Source organism: Vulpes vulpes, chromosome 12, assembly GCF_048418805.1.
Source record: "Vulpes vulpes isolate BD-2025 chromosome 12, VulVul3, whole genome shotgun sequence".
NCBI classification, from domain to species: Eukaryota; Metazoa; Chordata; class Mammalia; order Carnivora; family Canidae; genus Vulpes; species Vulpes vulpes.
Genome location: NC_132791.1, coordinates 93,692,607 through 93,714,684, shown reverse-complemented (window position 1 = coordinate 93,714,684; position 22,078 = coordinate 93,692,607). Strand labels below are relative to the sequence as shown.

Sequence of the window (22,078 nt, the reverse complement as noted above, 5' to 3'; positions counted from 1 at the left end):
AAACTGAACATCGGGTGATATTCCCAAATTATTCTCTTAGGTTTGACCATGTACGGTCACTATTTAGGACAATGTCCTTATTCTCAAGGCGATGCATACAGACATATTTGGGGGTTGAAGGTGCTGCAACTGACTTTCAAATAATTCTGCAAAAACAAGCACGTGGGGCTGTGTGTATATGTGGAGAGGGAGAAAACAAATGTTAATGAGCTGGAGGATGGCTGTGCAAACGCTCGTTGTACACTCTAAACTTCTCTGTGGATATAAACCTTTTTTTTTTAAGTTCAGGTTTTTATTGAACATGGTTAAGGAGGTTTAGTAAAAAAAAAAAAAAAAAAAAAAAAAAAAAAAAAAAGACCAAGTCCACGTCATCATCAGACTCCTCAGATTCTTCCTTCTTTGCTTCCACTTTGTTCCCAGCAGGGGCAGCAGGGGCGGACCGGGCAGGACCTTGGCTGGTGCAGCGCCAGCCGCTGGGGCAGGTCCACCAGCCCCTCCATTGCTTCGAGGCTCCCGATGCCAACAGTGGCCAGCTCCTTCCCAAAGACGCCTGGCCAGGATCGTTCAACATTAAATGAGGGCACTGATCTTCTCCTGCGTGGCCGCCACCTCACAGTCCTGAAAGAAGGGGGCGGAGCAGACGCCGGCAGGCTCCGCGGGGGAGGCCATGGGGCGGGGGAGCGCCCCCGGGAGCTGTTTGTTGCAAGAAGACCTCACCCCAACGCGGCCTGGCCTCATCGAAGGACTGAGCATCTCAGCGGCAGCGGAGGAGAGGGCGAATAAACCAATTTTTTTTTTTTTAAGTTGGGGGCAGCTCGGGTGGTTCAGAGGTTAGCGCCGCCTGCAGCCCGGGGCGTGACCTTGGAGACCCAGGACCAAGTCCCACATCGGGCTCCCTGCATGGAGCCTGCTTCTCCCTCTGCCTGGGTCTCTGCCTCTCAGTCTCTCTCTGTGCCTTTCATGAATAAATAAATAAAACTAAAAAAATTTTTTTAATAAAATAAAAATTTGGTGGGGAGAGGGAGGCTGGGCAATGCAGCATCCCGGAGCACTCGCACGAGCCTGCAAAGGACCCGGGAACACCTCCCTCAATGACAGCTCCCGCCCCCGCCCTCTCCCCATAGGCCCTCCCGAGCACGTGACGACGGCTGGCCCCGCCCCCGGCTCCCAGAAGCCTGCGCGCGCGCGCCGCCGGCAGTCGGACGGCTTCCTGCGGGCCGGTCGGGCGCGGCCATGGCGGCGGGCGAGCCGCCCCCGGTGGAGGAGCGGCGGCGGCTGCAGCAGGAGCTTAGCGACTTCGTGGAGAGCTGCTGCCGGAAGCTGGAGGAGGTGACGGCGTCCCTGGGCTGGAGCCTGGATCGGCTGGACCCCGGGGCGGAGGGGGCGGCAGAGGTGAGGGGCCCGTCAGCCCGTCAGGCTGCGGTCCCGGGTGGCGGGGGAGCCGTGGGGGGAGCCGTGGGGGGGGGACGCCCGGGACTGGGCCTGGGGGGAGGAGGGGGGAGGCCCGGGACTGGGTCTGGGGCGCCCGGGACGCCTGGGGGGAGGAGGGGGGAGCGGGCCCCGGAGGGGGAGGGGGCGGGGGAGGGGCGGGGGTCCCGGAGCGCCGGAAGTGCGGTGCGCGGAGGAGGTGAACCGCGGTGGGCGGGGGGCTTGCCTGGAGGAGCGGGGGCCGGGCCGAGTGCTGCCGCGGGGGTGGAGGTGGGCCGTCCGCTTTGTCACGTGTCACACGGATGCCGAGTTGCCCCGGATTCGGCCTCTGCAGAGCGCGGGAGTTCCCCTCACCTTTCTCTGCCTTAAAACATTAGGTCCGCTTCTGACAGCGGCAGCACCCGCTGTAGGGTTACTAGAGGGTACCACCAGGTGCCACCAGGAAGGCTGCGACTCCTCCGAGCGTTGGAAGCGCTTTGAAAACTGCAGGCAGGGGCAGCCCCGGTGGCGCAGCGGTTTAGCGCCGCCTGCAGCCCGGGGTGTGGTCCTGGAGACCCGGGATCGAGTCCTGCATCTGCATCGAGCTCCCTGCAGGGAGGCTGCTTCTCCCTCTGCCTGTGCCTCTGCATCTCTCTCTCTCTCTGAATGAATGAATAAATAAATAAATCTTAAAAAAAAAAAAACTGTAGGCAGGAGGCACCTGGGGGGCTCAGGGCGTGACCCCGGAGTCCCAGGTCGAGTCCTGCATCTGCATCGAGCTCCCTGCAGGGAGGCTGCTTCTCCTCTGCCTGTGTCTCTGCCTCTCTCCCTCTCTCGCTGTGAATAAATAAATAAAATCTTTAGAAGGAAAAAAAAAAACTGTAGGCAGGAGTATTAAACAGTCCTGATTTTTTGGTTGGTTATTAATGGGGTGGGAGGAGGGAAGCGCTTCAGTGTGGGTAATGCACAATCTCTGGTGCTCCTTCCAGGTTTATCACACTGTCATTATTTCTCCCAGGTTTATTCTATTTTTATTTATTTATTTATTTAAAAAATATTTTTATTTACTTCTCCATGAGAGGCACAGGCAGAGGGAGAAGCAGGCTCCATGCAGGGAGCCCGATGTGGGACACGATCCCGGGTCTCCAGGATCAGGCCCTGGGCTGAAGGCGGCGCTAAACCGCTGAGCCACCTGGGCTGCCCTCTTTCTGGGTTTATTACACTGTCATTATTTCTCCCAGGTTTAAATTAACTTGATTGATTCCCCAAAGACCCTTAAGGCATATCTGACTTGTGCACAAACAGTTCTCATTTACTGTATTTTTTTTTTAAGATTTTATTTATTCATAGAGACAGAGAGAGAGAGAGGCAGAGACACAGGCAGAGGGAGAAGCAGGCTCCATGCAGGGAGCCCAACGTTGGGGCTCAATCCCGGGTCTCCAGGATTAGGCCCTGGGCTGAAGGTGGCGCTAAACCGCTGAGCCACACAGGCTGCCCTTGTTTACTGTATTAAAGAAATCACAGAAGTTCTAAAATTTGTTTCAGTTGTATTAAAGAATCTGAATTTGGGGGGATCTCTGGGTGGCTCAGCGGTTTGGTGCCTGCCTTCAGCCCAGGGCAAGGTCCTGGAGACCCAGGATCGAGTCCCGCGTCAGGCTCCCTGCATGGAGCCTGCTTCTCCCTCTGTCTCTCTTTTTTTTTTTCTCTCTCTCTGTGTCTTCCATGAATAAATAAAATCTTTTTTTTTTTTAAGTAGTAAATATTTAATGGTATAATCATTTAAATGTGTTCCCTTGGGGATCCCTGGGTGGCTCAGTGGTTTAGCACCTGCCTTCAGCCCAGGGCGTGATTCTGGAGACCCAGGATCGAGTCCCACATCGGGTTCCCTGCATGGAGCCTGCTTCTCCCTCTGCCTGTGTCTGCGCCTCTTGCTCTCTCTGTCTCTCATGAATAAATAAATAAAATCTTTAATGAATGAATGAATGAATGTGGTTCCTTGTGGTGCCTCAGTGTCTCAGTTCGTTATGCTTCCGACTCTGTTTCTCCTCAGGTCGGGATCTCATGAGCCTCACCTGGGTTCAGTGTGCAGTGGGGAGTGCTTGAGATTCTCTCCCTCTGCCCCACCCTGCCTGCATATCCACCTGTGCGCGCGCACTCTCTCTCAAATAATCTTTTAAAAAAAATAAAATTTTTTGTTCCTTTTTTCTTTGTTTTTGTTTCCTTTTTATAGGATGAAGTTGTGATATGCCCTTATGATTCTAATCATCACATGCCTAAATCATCTTTAGCGAAGCACATGATGTCCTGTAGGTTGAGGAAACTGGGCTACACCAAAGAAGAAGAGGTACCATATATTTATTGTGTATATGTCATGCAATTCATGCATGAATAAATTCAGAATATTTCGAAGGTATAGTGTGAGGTTTTCTGATCTAAAATACTAGTCATCTAGTCATTGGGATCCCTGGGTGGCGCAGCGGTTTGGCGCCTGCCTTTGGCCCAGGGCGCAATCCTGGAGACCCGGGATCGAGTCCCATGTCGGGCTCCCGGTGCATGGAGCCTGCTTCTCCCTCTGCCTGTGTCTCTGCCTCTCTCTCTCTGTGTGTGTGACTATTATAAATAAATAAAAATTAAAAATATATATATAAAAATAAATAAAATACTAGTCATTTGTGGGGTAGAATGGTACTTGCCTAATTTTGCAAAATTTTTAAAGAAATATTTAAATGATACTAATCTCTTGTTCATGTAAAATCTTAAAATAGTTATCTGTTACATGAATACTAACTTTGTTTTTACTGTTTAGGATCAAATGTATAATTCTGATTTTTTCTATGAGAATCTGAAGATACCATCAATTACTTTGAGTAAGTCATGATTTAATAGATTATAACAAAAGTATCTTAGTGTAGATATTGACATTTCATTTTCGAATTATCAAAAGAATGGATTTTATAAGTATGTTTATGATTAAGAAGGATGTTTATATCTTAAGAGAATATAGGATTAACTAATATACAGTCAAACTAGTTTGTTTAATCTGGAATTTAGAGACCAGTGTTATATTAATAGGCAGTGAAAAGCCGGCAGAACTTTGTACAGTAAATAGATACCTTTTTTCTTGCATATAGCAAAATTCTGGCCATAAAACACGGTTTGCAGACTGAGGCTGGAAATGTATTCCAAGTGTTCACAGCCTGTGTGGAGGTTAAAATCCCAGGCTCTGGAATCAGAATGCCCAGATTCAGCTCCTAGATTTGTCACTAATAGATTTATGGCTTTTAGCAAGTAATTACACCTTTTTTGTTGCCTAAATTTCTTTTAGCGCCTTTGTGAAGATTAAATGATATAATATATGTAAAATGCTTAGAATAATGCCTGACAGCTGGATTTAAGAAATGGTAGCTCTTATTGGTTGCTCAAAGTTGTAGCAGCTACTGCAGCATGCCTTGTGATAATGTTTTCTAAACTGCCTGAAGTCCGGTTACTTACTGGGTTCTCTAGCTAAATCTGAAAGAATTCTGTATTCAGGTTACCTGGGTGGGGATGTGTTTTTTCACTCCTAAGATTCTGGAAGGATTGTCAATATGCCCAAAGAGCTTGGATTGGAACAAGTTAATTAATCATGGGCACTGATGATTCATATTGTGTTTATGGGTGCTTTTTTGACAGATAAGGACTCACAATTCCAGATAATTAAACAAGCTAGAACGGCAGTTGGAAAAGATGGTGATTGTTATAATCAAAGTAAGTGGCATCATAGTTTGAGCTAATTAATGATTTGAACTATTTCTGTCCCGCAAGCAGAGGTTACTAATTTTTAAGAAAAGTCTTGTGGAAACACTTACATGGGAAAAGTTCATTTTAACTTAACATTGGACCAATGTGTTTGGTATCAGCTTCATTAAGTAGATATTTTCTGCTCAAATACAGCAGTCTCATTAGACCGCTCCGTGTCTTAGCTAGGGGTTCATGCTTTGCAATCACCTAATAGGTGAGATTCCCTTGTAGAAAATTTTTATTATGATTATTGGTATCTGAATCCCATTGAGACTGTCTTACCCTGAGATTTTCTCTCTCTCTCTATCTCTCTCTCTCTCTCTCTCTCGAATCAGTCCATTGTTAAATGTCAGAATATTGGAATGCAATGTAAAAGGAAAGGCCTATACTAAGAGTGGTCTTGACAGCTGCCCTTCAAATACAGTCCAAACACAAAGTTTTACATAGAGTGTCAGAAAGTTTGTGGGTCCCTTCGTGCCCAACTTTGGAGCTGAGTTAAGAGTTTCTGCCTGGGACTTACTTCAGCAGAAACTAGGTTAGCATTTTTAAGTATGAGAATTTAGGAAATGAAAACAAAATGCATTGAAAACATAAAAGTAAATGAGTAAATAGTTCTGAACTTAGATATAATATGCAGCCACAGCATGACTGACTCTTATAAGCATTTCTGAGTTGTCTTTGAACCTTCTGAAGGTAGCTTTCTCTGATATCTTACCTTTTCCTCCCCCTCATTCTTTCTAGCCAAATTATATTCATTAGTCCATGGTTAGGATTTGTTTCTCCTTTGTTGAAGTTCAGAATCTTCACCCATTGTTGTAAGCCAGTGGATTTGATTTTTTTTTTTCCTACGTTGCATCGTGTCTCCAGGAGGTACTCTCTTACCTTTCCTGTACATTACAGTGGTTCCATAAAGCAGCCAGAAGCACATTTTCTTGTATTCCCTGTTTTTAAGCTCCCATTTTTATGTACTTTTTGCCAAATTGCAGGTTTTTTTTTTTTTTCTTTGAGGTTAGACATTTCGCTCTTATTTGAAGAGATTACTGAGCTGTGATCAGACAAGTCTTTTTTTTTTGCCTCCTGTTACTGACTCTACTCCCGTTTACTTAATGAACCATTAAAAAGTAGAAGATTTTTGCTATTGTGTTTTGGAGGGGTTAATAGTTAAAGGCCTTTTTTGACCTAACTAGTTAGATTCACTGAATTTGTTTTGCTAGAGTTGAAAGAGAACTGGAGGATCATCTAATCCAGCGCCTGTGTTTTAGAGATGAGGAAACACACCCTGAGAGTAATGATAAGGTTCTGGTGTGTTTGTTCTGAAGGCTGTCAATACTTCAGTTTTTTGTTTTGTTTTAAGATTTTATTTATTCATGAGAGACACAGAAAGAGAGGCAGAGACCCAGATGGAGGAGAAGCAGGCTCCATGCAGGGAACCCAGTGTGGGACTCAATCCCAGGAATCCGGGATCCCACCCTGAGCCAAAGGCAGATGCTCAACCGCTGAGCCACCCAGGCATTCCAATACTTAAGTTTTTTTAAAAGAGATTCTTTCTTCATAGCTGTTTTATATATTCATTTCTTTTTCATAACACACTTAACATAGACTGGATGAGTATTTTCTCCTTATTAGGTAAAGAAATAGAGGCACAGAGAAATGAATTAATCCTCTTTTGCTAGATAATAATAATAGCAAGACTTGGTAATTGCTGGGCTGGACTGAGAACCAAGTTCTGGATTTGGGTACACATTCTTTTCTGTTAGAAACTACATTTAGTGAAACTTACAGATTACGAATCTAGATACTGCTCAAATATATTCATTATTTAATATGTCAGAATTAAGTAGAGGAATACCACAAACTTTCAAATCTGTACCTACTCACTGCTTGCTATTATTAGTATTGTTCCTTGTTTATTCTGGTTTGTGTAAGCCCGTTTTAAAGAAAGAAACTAGTTGCTTGGCCTGGAACAAATGACAGTTTTTCTGAGGTTTTGTTTCCTTGTCTGTAGTATAAAACTATCTTGTAGTGTTGTTTAGGGTAATGGAGATAATGAATGCTAAACTAGATGGAGCTCTAATAATTGGCTGCTAATGTCTAAGCAATTTACTAAGCACATTAATGTCTAGAAAGTGATACTAAGATAATGAAATGGGTGTGATTTTTATATATGTAATTTAGAGAATGTTCTCAAGGTTTTTTTTTGTTTGTTTTATGACTAAGCCATAAGGTAGATTTGGACCTTGGATTTAGTTCTTTACAAAAGTTCTTTACAAAAAGAATTATTTTGAATAATTCCTTCAGTAGAAAATTAAGGGCACTTTTGTTGTGGCACTGTCTTAAGATTTAACTTAAGAATTTTGTTATATGATTTGTCACCCTCTTTTTAAACCCTTTTTTCATTTTGTGTTGAGTTCTGCAGTTTCTCAATAGACATTATTTTTGTGGCCCATTTATGTCTTTAGACATTTTAAAATCTTATAGCCCAGAACAAGAATCTCTTCTTTCTTATATCTCACTGATTTGTTAACTTTGAAGGAAGAATGACTAACATGAGCAATTTAGTTTTCCATTTAATTAATATTTTGTTTGTCATGAATTTTTTGATGAGTTAATTTATGTTTCCATTTCATCACTCATACCAGGTCACCACTCAGTGTACAGAATTATTCTCAATTCACTAACCCTTGTGAAAGCTTGAAACAACCATTAGATCTACCTACTTATTTTCAGATGTGATTACCTTGGTTAGTTTTATAACCAAGATGCTAATTTTAATCATAAAGAGTCATTTTATATTTAGTGGTTTATCTTTTTCCTAATATATGTTTTCATGACATATATTAGAATCAGGGCCATGATTTGAAGATCAGTGTATTATACTAAAGAACCCTCAAGAGACCCAAGAGGAGTGGTTCTAGGCTTAATCTGTTCCTACCACTTGTGAGGCTTCGGCAAGTCATTTCACCTCTATGGGCCTTAATTTCTTTTTCTATGATGTTTGGAAATTGACTCTGTGTGAATTCTCCCTAAAATTCTGAATTTGTAGCTTTAAGCCAGTACACTCTACTAATGTTTAGTATTATATGTCATATGTTTAAGATGCTCTGTGATGGCAAAAGTGACTGAAAAGGAAGAATCAGAGTTACTAAAAAGCTAGATTAGAATTTTACTTTGGGTGATGAAGAAGTTCAGGAGATGGACAGAGATGATGGTTGCAAAACAGTAATGTACTTAATGCCACTGAGCCGTACACTTAAAAATGGCTAAATGGTAAATTTTATGTTATGTATATTATACCACAATTTTAGGAAAGCTACTACAAAATAAAAGTAGAGGATCACAATTTAATATGATTACAGTGCATTCAGATGTACTTTTAAGTCATATAGAAGCTTGTGTTTGAAAACTTACTTTTTATGGAAATGTAAGCTTATTTGTATTTATCCCTTTTTTTGTCAGAAATAACTATGTTCTGAATGATTTGAATGCAGTTTGTTGTTTAACTTTTCCTGTACTTTTTCTTTTTCAGTAATTGGGGTGAGTATAAAGAGGAATTAGGAACCTGAATATACTCCTTATTTAAAGATATGCAGTATCCTTTTTGCAAATGATATCCTTTTAAAAGTATCACTCAAATTTCTAAACTTTATCTTAACCACTGTCACAATATTATAGTTTTTGGAATTTTAGTTGAATTTCAAGGAACTGAAGTATTAATCTTCACCATACAGAAATTTAAGATGAGTAAAGACAACTCCAAAATATTTAAAGGAGGAAATTATATTTCTTTGTCTAAAAGTAACAGGCAGAGGTTTATGTGGAGCTTGCTTATATCAGTGTTTTCTAATCTTTGTATTTTTCTCCCAGCTTTTTAGAGCCTATATTCAAAGGAATTAGGCTTATGAAAGTTAACCATTTTTATCGTACGAAGTTAAATGTTTTAACACTTGCCTGGATAAAAAGGCTTTTCCTAATGTCTGTCAGACTTAGAGTGAAACTGATTGACTTGAAAGGAAACCCTTCTCCACTAATTCAGAACCCTTTGACTAATACAAGGGACCATGTATTGTTATCCATGGCTATTCACGAACTCATATTCAGTGTAACACTCCTTTTAATTTGTAGACAAATGTAAAGTCGTTTCTCTTTTTATGTTGTAGTGCTTAGTTCATAGTTTGCTCTTATTTAAATTTTTCTTTTGCCTCTACCTAGGAAATCAATGAGGTTAGACTTTATCAAATAAAAGTATCTGGGAAGAGCTACTGATCTTAACCTTGTTCTATGAACCAGCGTTATTACTTCAGAGTAACCTAGGAAACATTAGTAGCTCATGTTCATTGTTTGCATCAAGTAAATAATGAAGGCTAGAAAGAATTGTTTTAAAACAATTGCTTTATTTACAGTTACAATAATTTTTATTTCTTTGAGAAAATTTGAATCTCAAAGCAAAAATTTTCTTCAATGTTTAATACATCATATCAAGGTATTGTATTTATTTTCTTTCATTAATGAGCAGATTTTAGAAAGTTCTATGACTATTGGGGGGGCACTGCTGCTAAGTTATTAAAATTAATTTGATTATACCAATATGCTTCCTCTTCAGAAAATTAAAAATTTAGTCTCAGTTTATTCTTTCTCTGGTCTGAGGAGGTTTGGGATTTCTCCTACTTAAGTAATTGTGTTTTGGTCTTTAGCTCTAAGTCATTGCACAAGTGGGATATATTTTGAGTATGGAATACCTAAGTTGCTGTCTCATGTAAAGACATTTTTTTACACATTTTTCATATTTCCATAATTTATTTTCAGAGGGACTACAATATGTATTACCTATTGAAAGCATCCCCCCGCCCCCTGCTTTTATGGGGAAAGCCTATAAACAGAAAGTTAGTATCTACTTTTATAATACTGGTAGCCTTTTAAAAATTGTTACCCAGAAGGTTTTCTTATGAGCAAATTAAATTATCTCTGGTTATTACTGCCTGCCTTCATGGGATCTGACTTAATATTGTTGGAGAGGATAGCAAACATCCACAATACATCCTTTCTGTGGATATAACATTGAGGATAAAGTCACTGTTTACCATTTATCACGTAGATGGACATTTTGTATGTTAAGGGATTATTACGAAAACATTTGTGTTAATATCGCATTATTACAGCACATGTTTAAAGATAAGGAGTAGATTTTAAATCCACAATGCTTCATGTATTGTTTATTCTTGTGGTTTTATTTTTACTTTAGGGATTTATTCTTCATTACCTGTTGAAGTTCCTCTGAATCACAAACGATGCGTTTGTGATCTAACCCAAGCTGATCGTCTTGCCCTCTATGATTTTGTAATGGAGGAGACGAAGAAAAAGCGCTCTGATTCACAAATTATTGAAAATGACAGTGATCTCTTTGTAGACTTGGCTGCCAAAGTCAATCAAGGTTTGAGATGGATATTTATAGTTTTATATTTCTTAATTGTCATTTCATTCTGTGCGTGTTATTAAGCTTTAGTTGTCAGACTACTCTGAACTGGAATAGGATGGTTTTGCATTATCTAACATTCACACATGTATAAAGATGTTTTCTCAGTGCATGAAATTGTGCTCCCTTTCACATAAGCACACCTTCCTTCTGTAAGATCGTTACTTACAGCTCTGCTGGTCTTTGTACCTTAACAACGTGAGGTTCAACTAATGGCTAGAGAAAAAGAATGATATAAGATTTAGCCTATTTCTATAATATAGAAGTTTTGTGTGTTTTTGGATGCATGGAAACATGTTGAAATATGGAATGATTGTAGCCTTTCTTCCTGTTAATTTATAAGATTTAAAAGCTTCCAAGGATATAATAATTATATTTTATTTTTTTTATTAGATAATAGTAGAAAAAGTCCAAAATCTTACCTTGAAATCCTGGCAGAAGTGAGAGATTATAAGAGAAGACGCCAGTCCTATAGAGCTAAGAATGTTCACATAACCAAGAAATCCTATACCGAGGTAAATTTTACATAATCTTTTAGTGGTTTGTTGAGAATAGAAATTTCCCTTAGGTAGTTCTCCAAGCCAGCTCTACGGATTTCCACAGTTCCTTGGAGGTTATCTGAAAGAAGGTGCCTTTAGGGCAGCACACCTGATTTGTATTTGCTCCATTACTGTCAGATCCACTGTGCCAAGCAAAGGCTTTTCAGGTACAAAAATCTTAGGTAAAGAGGCTGCACAATCGTAAAAAAATGCTTACTTTTGAGAGAATAGTATTATGTCGTGATAAAAGTGTAGATTTTGGCCTTAGACCTGGGTTAGAGTTTTGATCCTGCTGCTTATTTATCATTGGCTGTTTGACTTGAACAAGTTTTTGACCATTTTATTTTTTTCACCATTTTAACTATAACTTTTTTTTCATTTTACACAGCTTTGTAGGGTTATAAGAATTGATGGAGATAATGCATGGGGACACAGAAATTGGCCAAGAAATGACCTCTGTCTTTGCCTTACAGAAATTTTAGTGTGCTTTTATGTACTCTGCTAAATACTTGGGCTTAAGAAAAGTCTGGCATAAGTTATTTAAACGTTAATCTCTTGATACATGTCTAGACTTATTTTCAGACATCCTTTAGTGGATACAGCTGATTAATTTTTTGATACATGAGTTACCTTGCCCAGACTTTACAAATAATTTCCTCATTGAATCTCTGAATTCTTACCACATTATTTCTTTCTTCTTGCTCTGATTTCTGTGACTGTCCATAATCTGGCCTCATTTTACCAAACATTTTCTTTTGCTTTAATCTAGCATGTCTCTTAAACTGTATCTGATTATACACATTTATTCTTATCTCTGTGTCCAAAAAACACGTTGTTTTCTCACCTCAAATGCTCTTTATTGTTATGCTTTTAAATCTTGATCAGTTTAAGGCCCACTGTCTCCATGAGGTGCTGGTTGACCCAGTCATTCGCTGTTCTATTGCTTTTATGCTTTCTGGACCACATAGCTAAGTACTTAAAAGTATGCTGTTCTTTTCACACTTAAAGTATATGTTTTATACTTAGGTTTTCCAGTAGAGGTCTGGGACCATGTCATACTAGCTAAGTATTCTTACAGTCCCTCACATACTTGGAGGTTCATCAGTTGTTTATTCTCTAGTCTCAATACCTTGTAATCAAGTGTTAGTGTTCTTCACAATTTTATGGTTAATTCTTTATTGTGGAAATATTCAAACATATACTAAAGTGAATGGAATAGTCTTATGAACCCCATTGTCACTGTCACTCAGCCTCAACAATTATCAACATGTGGCTTTGTCATTTTATTTATATTCTCACTCACTACCTCTTACTTTCTCCTTCCTCCAAACCGATAATTTTGGAAGCAGATCCAAAACACCTTTCACCTGTAAAAGCTTCAGTGTTTACAAATCCTTTAGTGATTTATCATATTTCTGATCACAGCTTTTTCAACATTTTATCTATTTCTAGCTTCATTCATATCCTGTATAATTTTTTTTTAATTTGGACTAGAACCTAAATTTTGTCAAATTAAAAAAAATTTATTACTTACTGTACTTATTATGCATAACACACTGCTGTCGGTAGGGATAAATGGCATACAGACCCCACCCACAAGAAGCTTAGTATAGTATAACAAGTGAAACAGATCTTTCAAAATACAGATTGCATTAAGTGCTAAAATAAAGTGAGATCAAAGTTTGTGGGAGAAAGGAGTGATTGTTTTTAAAAGTTAAGATTGCTATAGGCTTGATTGAGAAGATAGCATTTGAAGGAAAGGGAGAAGCAGGAAGGATAAAGAATGTTCATTAGCTCTTTCCTGTGTGGCAAATCTGGAAACTGTCCAGTAACATTCAGGCTTCAAGGAGCTCATGTAGGGCTACTCTGGAAGTGCTAGAGCTGGACTTGGAATTTAGGTATGCGTGACTCATGTCACATGTGTTAGATTTTCACAAGAGAATATGGTAGGGGAGGGGAAATGATGGATAAAGATATTCCAGGTGGAAAGGCTAGTGTTCCTTAAAAAAAGTACAGGAGTTTTCCAGAGATCCATCAGTAATCTAGAGTGGCTACTCTTAGCTACTTATCTCAATTATCTAGTAAGAGATAAGGCTGGTTTCAATTATGTGATGTAGTAAAATCATGAAAGGTTTCAGAGGCCCTATGAAGGATTTTGGACATTGTTCCATTTTACTTTGGGAGCCCTTGAAAGTTTCTTTGACATGAGGAGAAACTCCATCTGTCCTGAACTTTACAGTGTGCGTCTTTGAGAGTGCCCCTTGTCCCCTGTACCTTCTTAAAATATCACCTAATTAGGCATGAGGGAAGTGTAAGCTTCTATTTTATTTTTATTTTATTAAATATTTTATTTATTCATGAGAGACAGAGACACACAGAGAGAGAGAGAGATAGGCAGAGGGAGAAGTAGGCTCCATACAGGGAGCCTGATGTGGGACTCGATCCTGGGACTCCAGGATCACACCCTGAGCTGAAGGCGCTAAACTGCTGAGCCACCAGGAGTCCCAAGCTTCTATTTTAGTTTCATCTGTGCCTCCCAGTTGACTACCCCTGTGCTTGATGGCATGGAAAGAAAAAACTTTCAAATGGTTCCTAGAGGTAAGGGATTTTATGTAGTCTCCTAGGAAAAGTATCTGAAGTGATGAGAATGTTTCATATTTGGGCTGTCATCTTGACTTAATTATAAAGTTGTTAAAAATTTTTATTTGTAAATAATTTCAAACATACGAATAAGTTGCAAAACTAAAAACAGTACAAAGAAGTCCTGAATACCCTTTACTCAGATCACCTGTAGTTAACATTTTGTCCCATTTGCTTGTCATTTGTGCTCTCTTTTTACCTGTACAGTTTTCTTTGTTTTGATCTCTATCTGTACATTATCTTTTTTTCTAAACTATTTAAGAGTAAGTTACATACCCCATGATTTTTTTTGTTGCTTCTTAGTATATACTTCTTAAGAATAGGGATATTTTTCCTAACACCGTTATAATATAGTGATCAACTAGCAAGTTTATTATTAATTATAGCACTTTCATCTACCATTTATATTCCAATTTGACCATTGACTTTTTTGTGTTCTCTAAACTGCTCATGTCCCACAGTCCATTCTGTCATAATTCTTAGTAAATATTTGGATGATTGTTAACAGTGATTTTTCTAGCTTTATATAATTTTTTTAAAAAACTTTCTTACCTGAAATTGGGTGCTTATCTCTTCTGAGGTGATTCGGGATGTCATAAATGTACACATGGAAGAACTCAGCAGTCATTGGCAAGAAGAGCAGGAGAGAGCAGAGGATGATGCTGAAAAGTATGTCATGGTGTTTACCAGTGAAAATCTCTTTTTAATCAGTTACATTATAATTATTTAATAAAATTTTAACATTTTTTCAGAACATTAATAGCACACCATAATTCATAAAATATTTAAATTGTTTCATGTTGTCATTGTTCAGGATTATTATACCAGAGATTTTGTGTTCGCATTGCCCTTTGACAATTTTGGGGAAACTAATATACTAGTGAAATAGTGAGAACGTAAAACATATAAGAGCTATGTTTCTTTGTCCTCTCACAGAATATATTTCTCGGCTCTGTCATTGTTTATACAGAATATTCAACTTAAGCTGCTGTGTCTGTGTTTGGTGGAGACGGGTGGTTGAAACTGATTGTTCTTTGTGTTTCAGGAATGAAGAAAGGCGATCAGCTTCAGTAGATTCACGGCAGTCTGGTGGAAGTTATTTGGATACTGAATATTCACGACACAGAAAGGATCGGAGTAGGAGCCCACATAAGCGAAAAAGAAATAAAGATAAGGATAAAAACTGGGACTCGAGAAGAAGGAAAGAGAGGTAAGTCTAACACGGCATCATCTGATGGTGAACTGTTTACTCTTGAAAAGTAAATAGAGCCTTCTGTTTTAGACAACCTTAAGAAAATGGATTGTAAGAGTAAGTTACAGTGAAGAGAGTAATTGATGAGAATTCTTAGCATTTATCTGATTTCAGTTCAGGTACCCACAGCTCTGGTGGCATAGTTTTCTGTGTGCCTGATTGGATATGGCTTTCCCTCTTGTACTCCTTGTTTCCTAGCCAGGATGTATGGAGGCGATGTCTAGGTAGGAAGTTAACTCTTTCTTCTCCTTCCACCATCCTTTTTCTTGTCATTTCTTTCTCTTGCTAATTCCTGAATTCAGGGGTCAGAGAGAAGATCCAAACTTTACTGTCAAGTCACTTTTGCCCTTGTTAATATCTCTGATAGATTTTTGACAGCTGTCAAAAGGTTCTGGAATGGCGTACTTCTCTCGCCTCTCTGCAGCTCGATCTCGGTATTTCATCTCTCTCTCCCTCAGCTCCAAGGCTTCCAGCTCCTGCTCACTCAGCCTGGATCGTCGGTAGATATCCATGTTTTGCTTGTGAAGGTCTGAGAGCTGCTGGTGCCTGACCAGGGCATCTCTGTTGGGGAACTGGTGCCGGCAGAGCAGGCAGGCCATCTTTTTCCAGTCGGCCAGCTTCTCCTCCTCACTCTCCAGTCTCTCCCGGAGGGTCACTTTTGCCTTTTAGATCTATAGGTATCTATACTTAGAGATATTAATTTCAATATTCTATATCTAGAAACCACTAGGCTAAAACTTTGAACCGTTTAAAAGGAAACCATCTGCAAAGCAAGACTCTGAACATACTTGGTCTTCCCCTTTTAGTGCCTCTGAATACTTCTTTAAAAAATAATTCTTCTGGAGGTGCCTGAGTTGCTCTGTTGGTTAAGCATCTGACTCGATTTCAACACAGGTCTTGGTCTCAGGGTCATAAGTTCAAGCCCCATACTGGGTGTGGAGCTTACTTAAAAAAAAAAAAAAAAGGCCTATTCCTTAAGCTCTACTCTATAAGGACAGAGAGAAAGTCTTCCTTATCTTTGTATACTTTGTACAGGAACCAATACATAATTGGTGTTCAATAAGTGTTTGCCAACTGAATGAATTAAATGCTAGATGACTACTATATGGAAAAAAAAAATTTTTTTGACAAAAGTGACTGTCAAGTCACTTTTGCCCTTGTTAATATCTCTGATAGATTTTTGACAGCTGGAAAGATATAACTAATACTAAAAGAATAAATTTATATATATATATATATTTTTTTTTTAAGATTTTATTTATTTGTGAGAGGACACAGAGGGAGAAGCAGGCTTCACACAGGGAGCCCAATGTGGGACTTGATCCTGGGATTCTGGGGTCATGCCCTGAGCCGAAGGCAGACGCCCAACCACTGAACCACCCAGGGGTCCCTAAAAGAATAAAATTAAATCAGTTGTGGTCTGTTCTGGTGGTTTACCTGCTTAAAGGGCATCTACCTGGATCTCAATGTTAGGTCCTTAACTGTCTTTTTCATTCTGACCCTCTTTCCCCAGCATTCCCTATTCTGGATAATGGGATGACCATCATTGGTTCACCTAAGCCAGAAATCATGGAGTTGTTTTAGTTGCTCCTTTTTTATTCCTACTTTCTTGTTAGTTCCTAATTGCTTTTGGTTCTACCTGAGTATACGTTGCATGCACCTCCTTGTCTCTATCCTTACTGCTTTCCATCTGGGAAATGATAGTTTTCCTAATTGTTCTAACCACCTATAAGCTTACCCCAAATGGAGTCATCCCTTCTTTACTGCCCGAGTGAATTTTCACTCTTAAAACTCTTTGGGGCTGGGATCCCTGGGTGGCGCAGCGGTTTGGCGCCTGCCTTTGGCCCAGGGCGCGATCCTGGAGATCCGGGCTCGAATCCCACGTCGGGCTTCCGGTGCATGGAGCCTGCTTCTCCCTCTGCCTGTGTCTCTGCGCCTCTCTCTCTCTCTCTCTGTGACTATCATAAATAAATAAAAATTTAAAAAAAAAAAAAAAAAAAACTCTTTGGGGCTAAAAATCCACATTGTATAGAATGGTTCCCAAGACCTCTAGGATCAGGGCTCCTGCCGACCCATCCTTGTATATTGCCACTCCCACATGAAATGCCTAAATTATGCTCTAGTTAGCCTGAATTACTTACAGTTCCTCTTCTAAACTGTGTCACATTTATGCCTTTTTATGTTAGATTCTGCTGCCTAATTTTAATTTTTTAAAGCCTGCTTGGTAAACTCTTTCTTGTCCTTTGAGACCCAGCTTAGTCATTTCCAGGAAGCTTCTCACTCACTGAGGCAGAGCTGATCTTTCCATTTTGTCAGCACTCTGCCTACCATGTATTTTTTATTGAAGTTATTACTCTCCCTACTAGACTAAGCTCCTTGAGTCCATGTCTTCTTTGGTTGTATATGCACAGTATTTGTCTAAAATAGCCTCTCAAATGGTATCTTGTCCTTCTCCAGGGCCACTGGTGATCAGGAATTAGTAATGCTTATTGGTTTAATAATTTTGCTCATCTTATTCATTTCGTAGGTTTAAAGCTAGGTGTGATTTAGTCCTGTTATAAAAATGAAATATCTGCTTACTAATCCCTTTTGATTCATATATAAATGATATTTTGTAATGATTATACAAAGATTACTTAATTATCAGTTATTGTGCTTTTTACTTCTTTCTGGTTTATATTAACAAAAATGCTTTTTCCATTTAAGTAATTTTTGGCATCTCTGATCAGTTTTTATTGACTTAAATACATTAGCCTCAAATGTAAACCTGAAATAATATGTCTTTAGAGGGGTTATATTTAGAGTTTAAATAGTATTAGTTGTAAATACTTCTCAAGAGTGCAGGGTTAATCTTTGATATCCATGCCTGAGGTGGAATGAATTGAATGGTTGAATGGAGTTGATAGGAACCAGCATAAGGATATCAGAAAATTTCTGAATTCTTTCCATGACTTTAACATTTTATTTGAAATGAACTCTCTGGTCCTCTTTATATTCAAAGTTAATTTTAAAGTGGCACTCTAAAGCTCAATTTTTAAAAAATTTCATTTTGTTTATCCCCATGTCAATTTTGTGCTTTAGTTTTTTGCATATTTACTCTTTAAAATAAAAGTACTGTTTAGGGGCATCTGGCTGTCTCCGTTAGTAGAGCATGTGACTCTTTATCTTGGGGACAGGATTTCAATCCCCACATTGAGCATAGAGCTTAATTAAAAAAAAAAAAAATACTGCGGCAGCCTGGGTGGCTCAGTGGTTTAGCACTGCCTTCAGCCCTGAGCCTAATCCCAGAGTCCTGGGATCGAGTCCCGCATCCGGCTCCCTGCATTTCCGGAAGCCTGCTTCTCCCTCTGCCTGGGTCTCTGCCTGTGTGTGTGTGTGTGTGTGTGTGTGTGTGTGTGTGTGTGTGTGTGTCTCATGAATAAATAAATAAAAACTTAAAAAAAAATACTCTTTAGTTCTGAATGCATCTTTTAACTCTGGTGAGTTACTATTTCAAAGTTCTGATATTAAAATGTCCACCATCTGTAATAGTTTTTTTCACTCCTGTCATTTCAGGGATGGGGACAGACATCATAGTCATAAAAGAAGAAAGCAAAAAATATAAATGAGGTATTTGTGCATGTATTAATTATGCTTATGCCATGATAACCAGTATGCCAATATTTTAATTACAGTTGCTTTGAGTAGGAGACTGTGTTTATATGACTCACTTAGTGGTCAGAACATTAATTTTCAGTAAGTACTTATGTTTCAAACCATGAGTACACTATTATGCCTTGTAGCTTTGTTTGACTTACATTTTAATAGATGATTGCTTCCTATTACTAATTTTGTTTCATTCTTTGTGATAACTTATGTATCAGAAAAATTCTTAAAGTTGATACTTAAACTGTATACATAATACATGAATACATTCTCATATTAAAAAATGAAACTTTATAGCTAAGATTATCATTCCCTTGGAAAACCACCTATAATTCCTGTGGCCACCTCAGTAACTGCTATTTACTACTACACTGGTGAAATGTTATAGGGAAAAATGTAAATAACTGTCAGAAGGAGAATGGCCTGGTTAAATAAAATATAGTATAATTGTGATAGATTACTATGTTGGATTTAAAAGAAATGAACTTTATTTATATTAACATTAGATAGATCTCAGAAACAATGCTAAGTGAAAATTGTAAAGTGCAGAAAGGTATATACAAGTTATATTTATGTACAAAATAATATACATTTTCTGTGACCATATATGTATGTAAATATATTTTTAAAGGGTCATGAAGGACCCATACCAAACTCATAACAGTAATTATTTGGGGGACGAGTATAGGTGGGAGAGGTGGGAAGTGATGGTCAAAGAAAACTTTAGCTTTATCCTTAACATTAATTTTTAAAAATAAGGTATTCATGTTTTCACTTGTTAATTAAAAATAGATTTTAATTAAAAATATTGTCATTTTCTTTTATGTAAATCATCTTTATCGAGGTACTGTTTATATTTAATAAAATGCACCCATTTTAAATGTATGTTTCATTGAGTTTTGACAAATTTACACCCCTGCCAGTGAAGTCATCACCTTGATCGAGATAGAGAACATTTCCAACACCACCCAAAATCCCCATGTACTCCTTTTACTCTTCAATTTCTCTGCCGTACCTCTAGGCAACCACAGATTTGGTTTTTGTTGCTGTTGATTAGATGTATCTTTTTTAGAATTCATATAAACAATACTATAATATGTACCTTCCTCCACTCCACATATTTTTGAGATTAATCATGTTGTGTGTGTCAGTCATCTCTTCCTTTTTGTTTGTACTATGTTCTGTTGTCTGATGGTCACTCAGGTGAAACTTTGGCATTAAATGTTAATCATCTCCTGTCTAATAGCAGTATCTTGAATCTTTAGAAACTGAGGATAGAGATTCCAAGGTATGTTCCAAATAGAAATGAAACTTTAATTATTTTAATAAGTAACTGACAATGACAGAAAGGTTGACTGGATATAGATCAGATTGGCCATTAGACTTTAGGTATGAAAAACAGCCTTCAGATTTATAAGTTGGAAATCAACAGTTCACTTAACCAATATGAAATCTTATTACTGCTGTTATACTTAATTTCTAAATATATAAAGTTCAGACATAAAAATCTTAAGGACTGGGTGCCTGGGTGGCTCAGGCTGTTAAGCATCTGCCTTCGGCCCAGGTCATGATCCCAGGACCCTGGTATTGAGTCCCACATTGGGCTCCCTGCTTGCCGGGGAGTCTGCTTTTCCCTTTGCTCCTTCCCCCTACTTGTGCTCTCTCTCATGCTCTCAAATAAATAAAGTCTTTTTAAAAAATTAAAAACTAAAAATATTTAGGAGTTTGGCATTACCATAATCATGAGCCATATAGAATTGCTGCTTTTGTAGGTCAAAACCATTTGAATTAATCAGCAATTTTTATATATTGTAACTTAATTTATTATTCTGTTTTTTCAATGTGATTTTAGTGATTCTGCTGAAACTAAAGAGTAAGATTGAAAGGCATAGTTGGGTTTTTAGTAGAAGAGAGAAATAAGTGAAGGGGCAGTGTGGATACTTAGGGAAAAATAGGATGATGTGGGAAAAGCAGATGATCTAAAATGCAACCAGCGTGCTTGCTTCAACAGCACATATACTAGAATTGGAACATACAGAGATTAGCATGGCCCCTGTGAAAGGAGGAGGTGTAAAATGTAACGAGAGTTTTTTACAGATTTTTAAGTATAATATCAACTACTGCAAACTATCCAATAAAATGTAGATTTAGATCATAAGAGGCTTTGCTTGATCCTTGAATGTATCAATTTTCCATGCTTATCTATTTGTGTTTCAGACTCCTTCACTGGATTTTGAGCTTTTCCAGAGCAGGTTTTATATTTTTATCAATATAACCCTTATGCCTAGCACGGTAGTTGTCAATTTATTATTTTTAATTTTGACAAAAGCATTTGCAAGACCCTATCACTTAACATCTAATTTTTGATTCATTAAATACTGATATTATTAATTACTATAACTGCTATCCATCTTACCCATTTTTTAAGTTCTAGCTCCGATGGTATCTTCTTGCCTGCATTTATAGTCTACTGGCTATAAACAGTTTTTTCTGCTGAACTCTCTTAAAAGCACTAAGGATAGTTAAAAAGTATACATAACAAAATTTACCATTTTAGCCATTTTTAAACATGTAGTTCAGTGACATTAACATTCATCCTATTGTACAACCATCACCAATGTACCTTTCCAGAATGTTTTCATCATCCCAAACCGAATCTCTACCCATTAAACAGCAGTTGTTCTTCATTTATCCCTTCCCCCAGCCCTTGATGACCACCACTCCACTCTCTGTCTCTATGAATTTGACTGTTCTAGGGGCCTCATTTAAATGGAATCATACAATATTTTGTGTGTCTGGCTTATTTTACTTAGTTTTTTCGAGATTCATCCATGTCATAGCATGTATCAGAACACATTTCTTTTAAGGCTGCAATAATATTCCATTGTGTGTATATTCCCTATCTGCTCGTCCATTCATCTGTTGGTGGACATTTGGGTTATTTCCAGCTTTTGCCTATTGGGAACAACGCTGCTCGAGTGTGGCTGTGCAGAGGTCTGTTTGAGTCAGTCTCTGTTTTCAGTTCTTGTGGATGTATACCTAAAATTGGAATCGCTGGGTCATAAGGTAATGCTATGTTTCTTTTTTTGAGAAACCACTGCAGTGTTTTCCACAGAGTCTGTACATTTTACATTCATTCCGTGGGCAGTGCCCCAGGAATCCGCTTTCTCCATGCCTTAAGCAGCCCTTGGTACTTCCTGGTGGTTTGTTTTGTTTAGTTTTGTTTGGTAATAGCCTTTCTAATGGCTGCAAAGTGGTATCTCTGTGATTTTGATGAGCTCTTTGTATTGAACATATCTAATTCTCAGGGAAACACTCTGAGATATGAAGACTAGTGTTTTCACC

At 38.6% G+C, this 22,078-nt stretch overlaps 1 protein-coding gene and 1 non-coding gene across 2 annotated transcripts; both read left to right on the top strand.

The window, feature by feature from the left end:
* The first annotated feature begins 1,202 nt into the window (after nt 1-1,202).
* Nucleotides 1,203-19,614, top strand: SNRNP48 (small nuclear ribonucleoprotein U11/U12 subunit 48). Its single transcript, XM_025999389.2, has 9 exons — nt 1,203-1,392; nt 3,638-3,751; nt 4,214-4,274; nt 5,080-5,154; nt 10,427-10,615; nt 11,051-11,172; nt 14,417-14,505; nt 14,882-15,046; nt 18,644-19,614. Exons 1-9 carry the CDS (start codon nt 1,234-1,236, stop codon nt 18,690-18,692), a joined length of 1,023 nt encoding a protein of 340 aa, XP_025855174.2. The 5' UTR covers nt 1,203-1,233; the 3' UTR covers nt 18,693-19,614.
* A 1,114-nt stretch (nt 19,615-20,728) lies between these two features.
* On the top strand, nt 20,729-20,836 carry LOC112920570 (U6 spliceosomal RNA). The gene has a single exon (XR_003235094.1). It is a non-coding gene; the product is annotated as a U6 spliceosomal RNA (small nuclear RNA).
* The last annotated feature ends 1,242 nt before the right edge of the window (nt 20,837-22,078 follow it).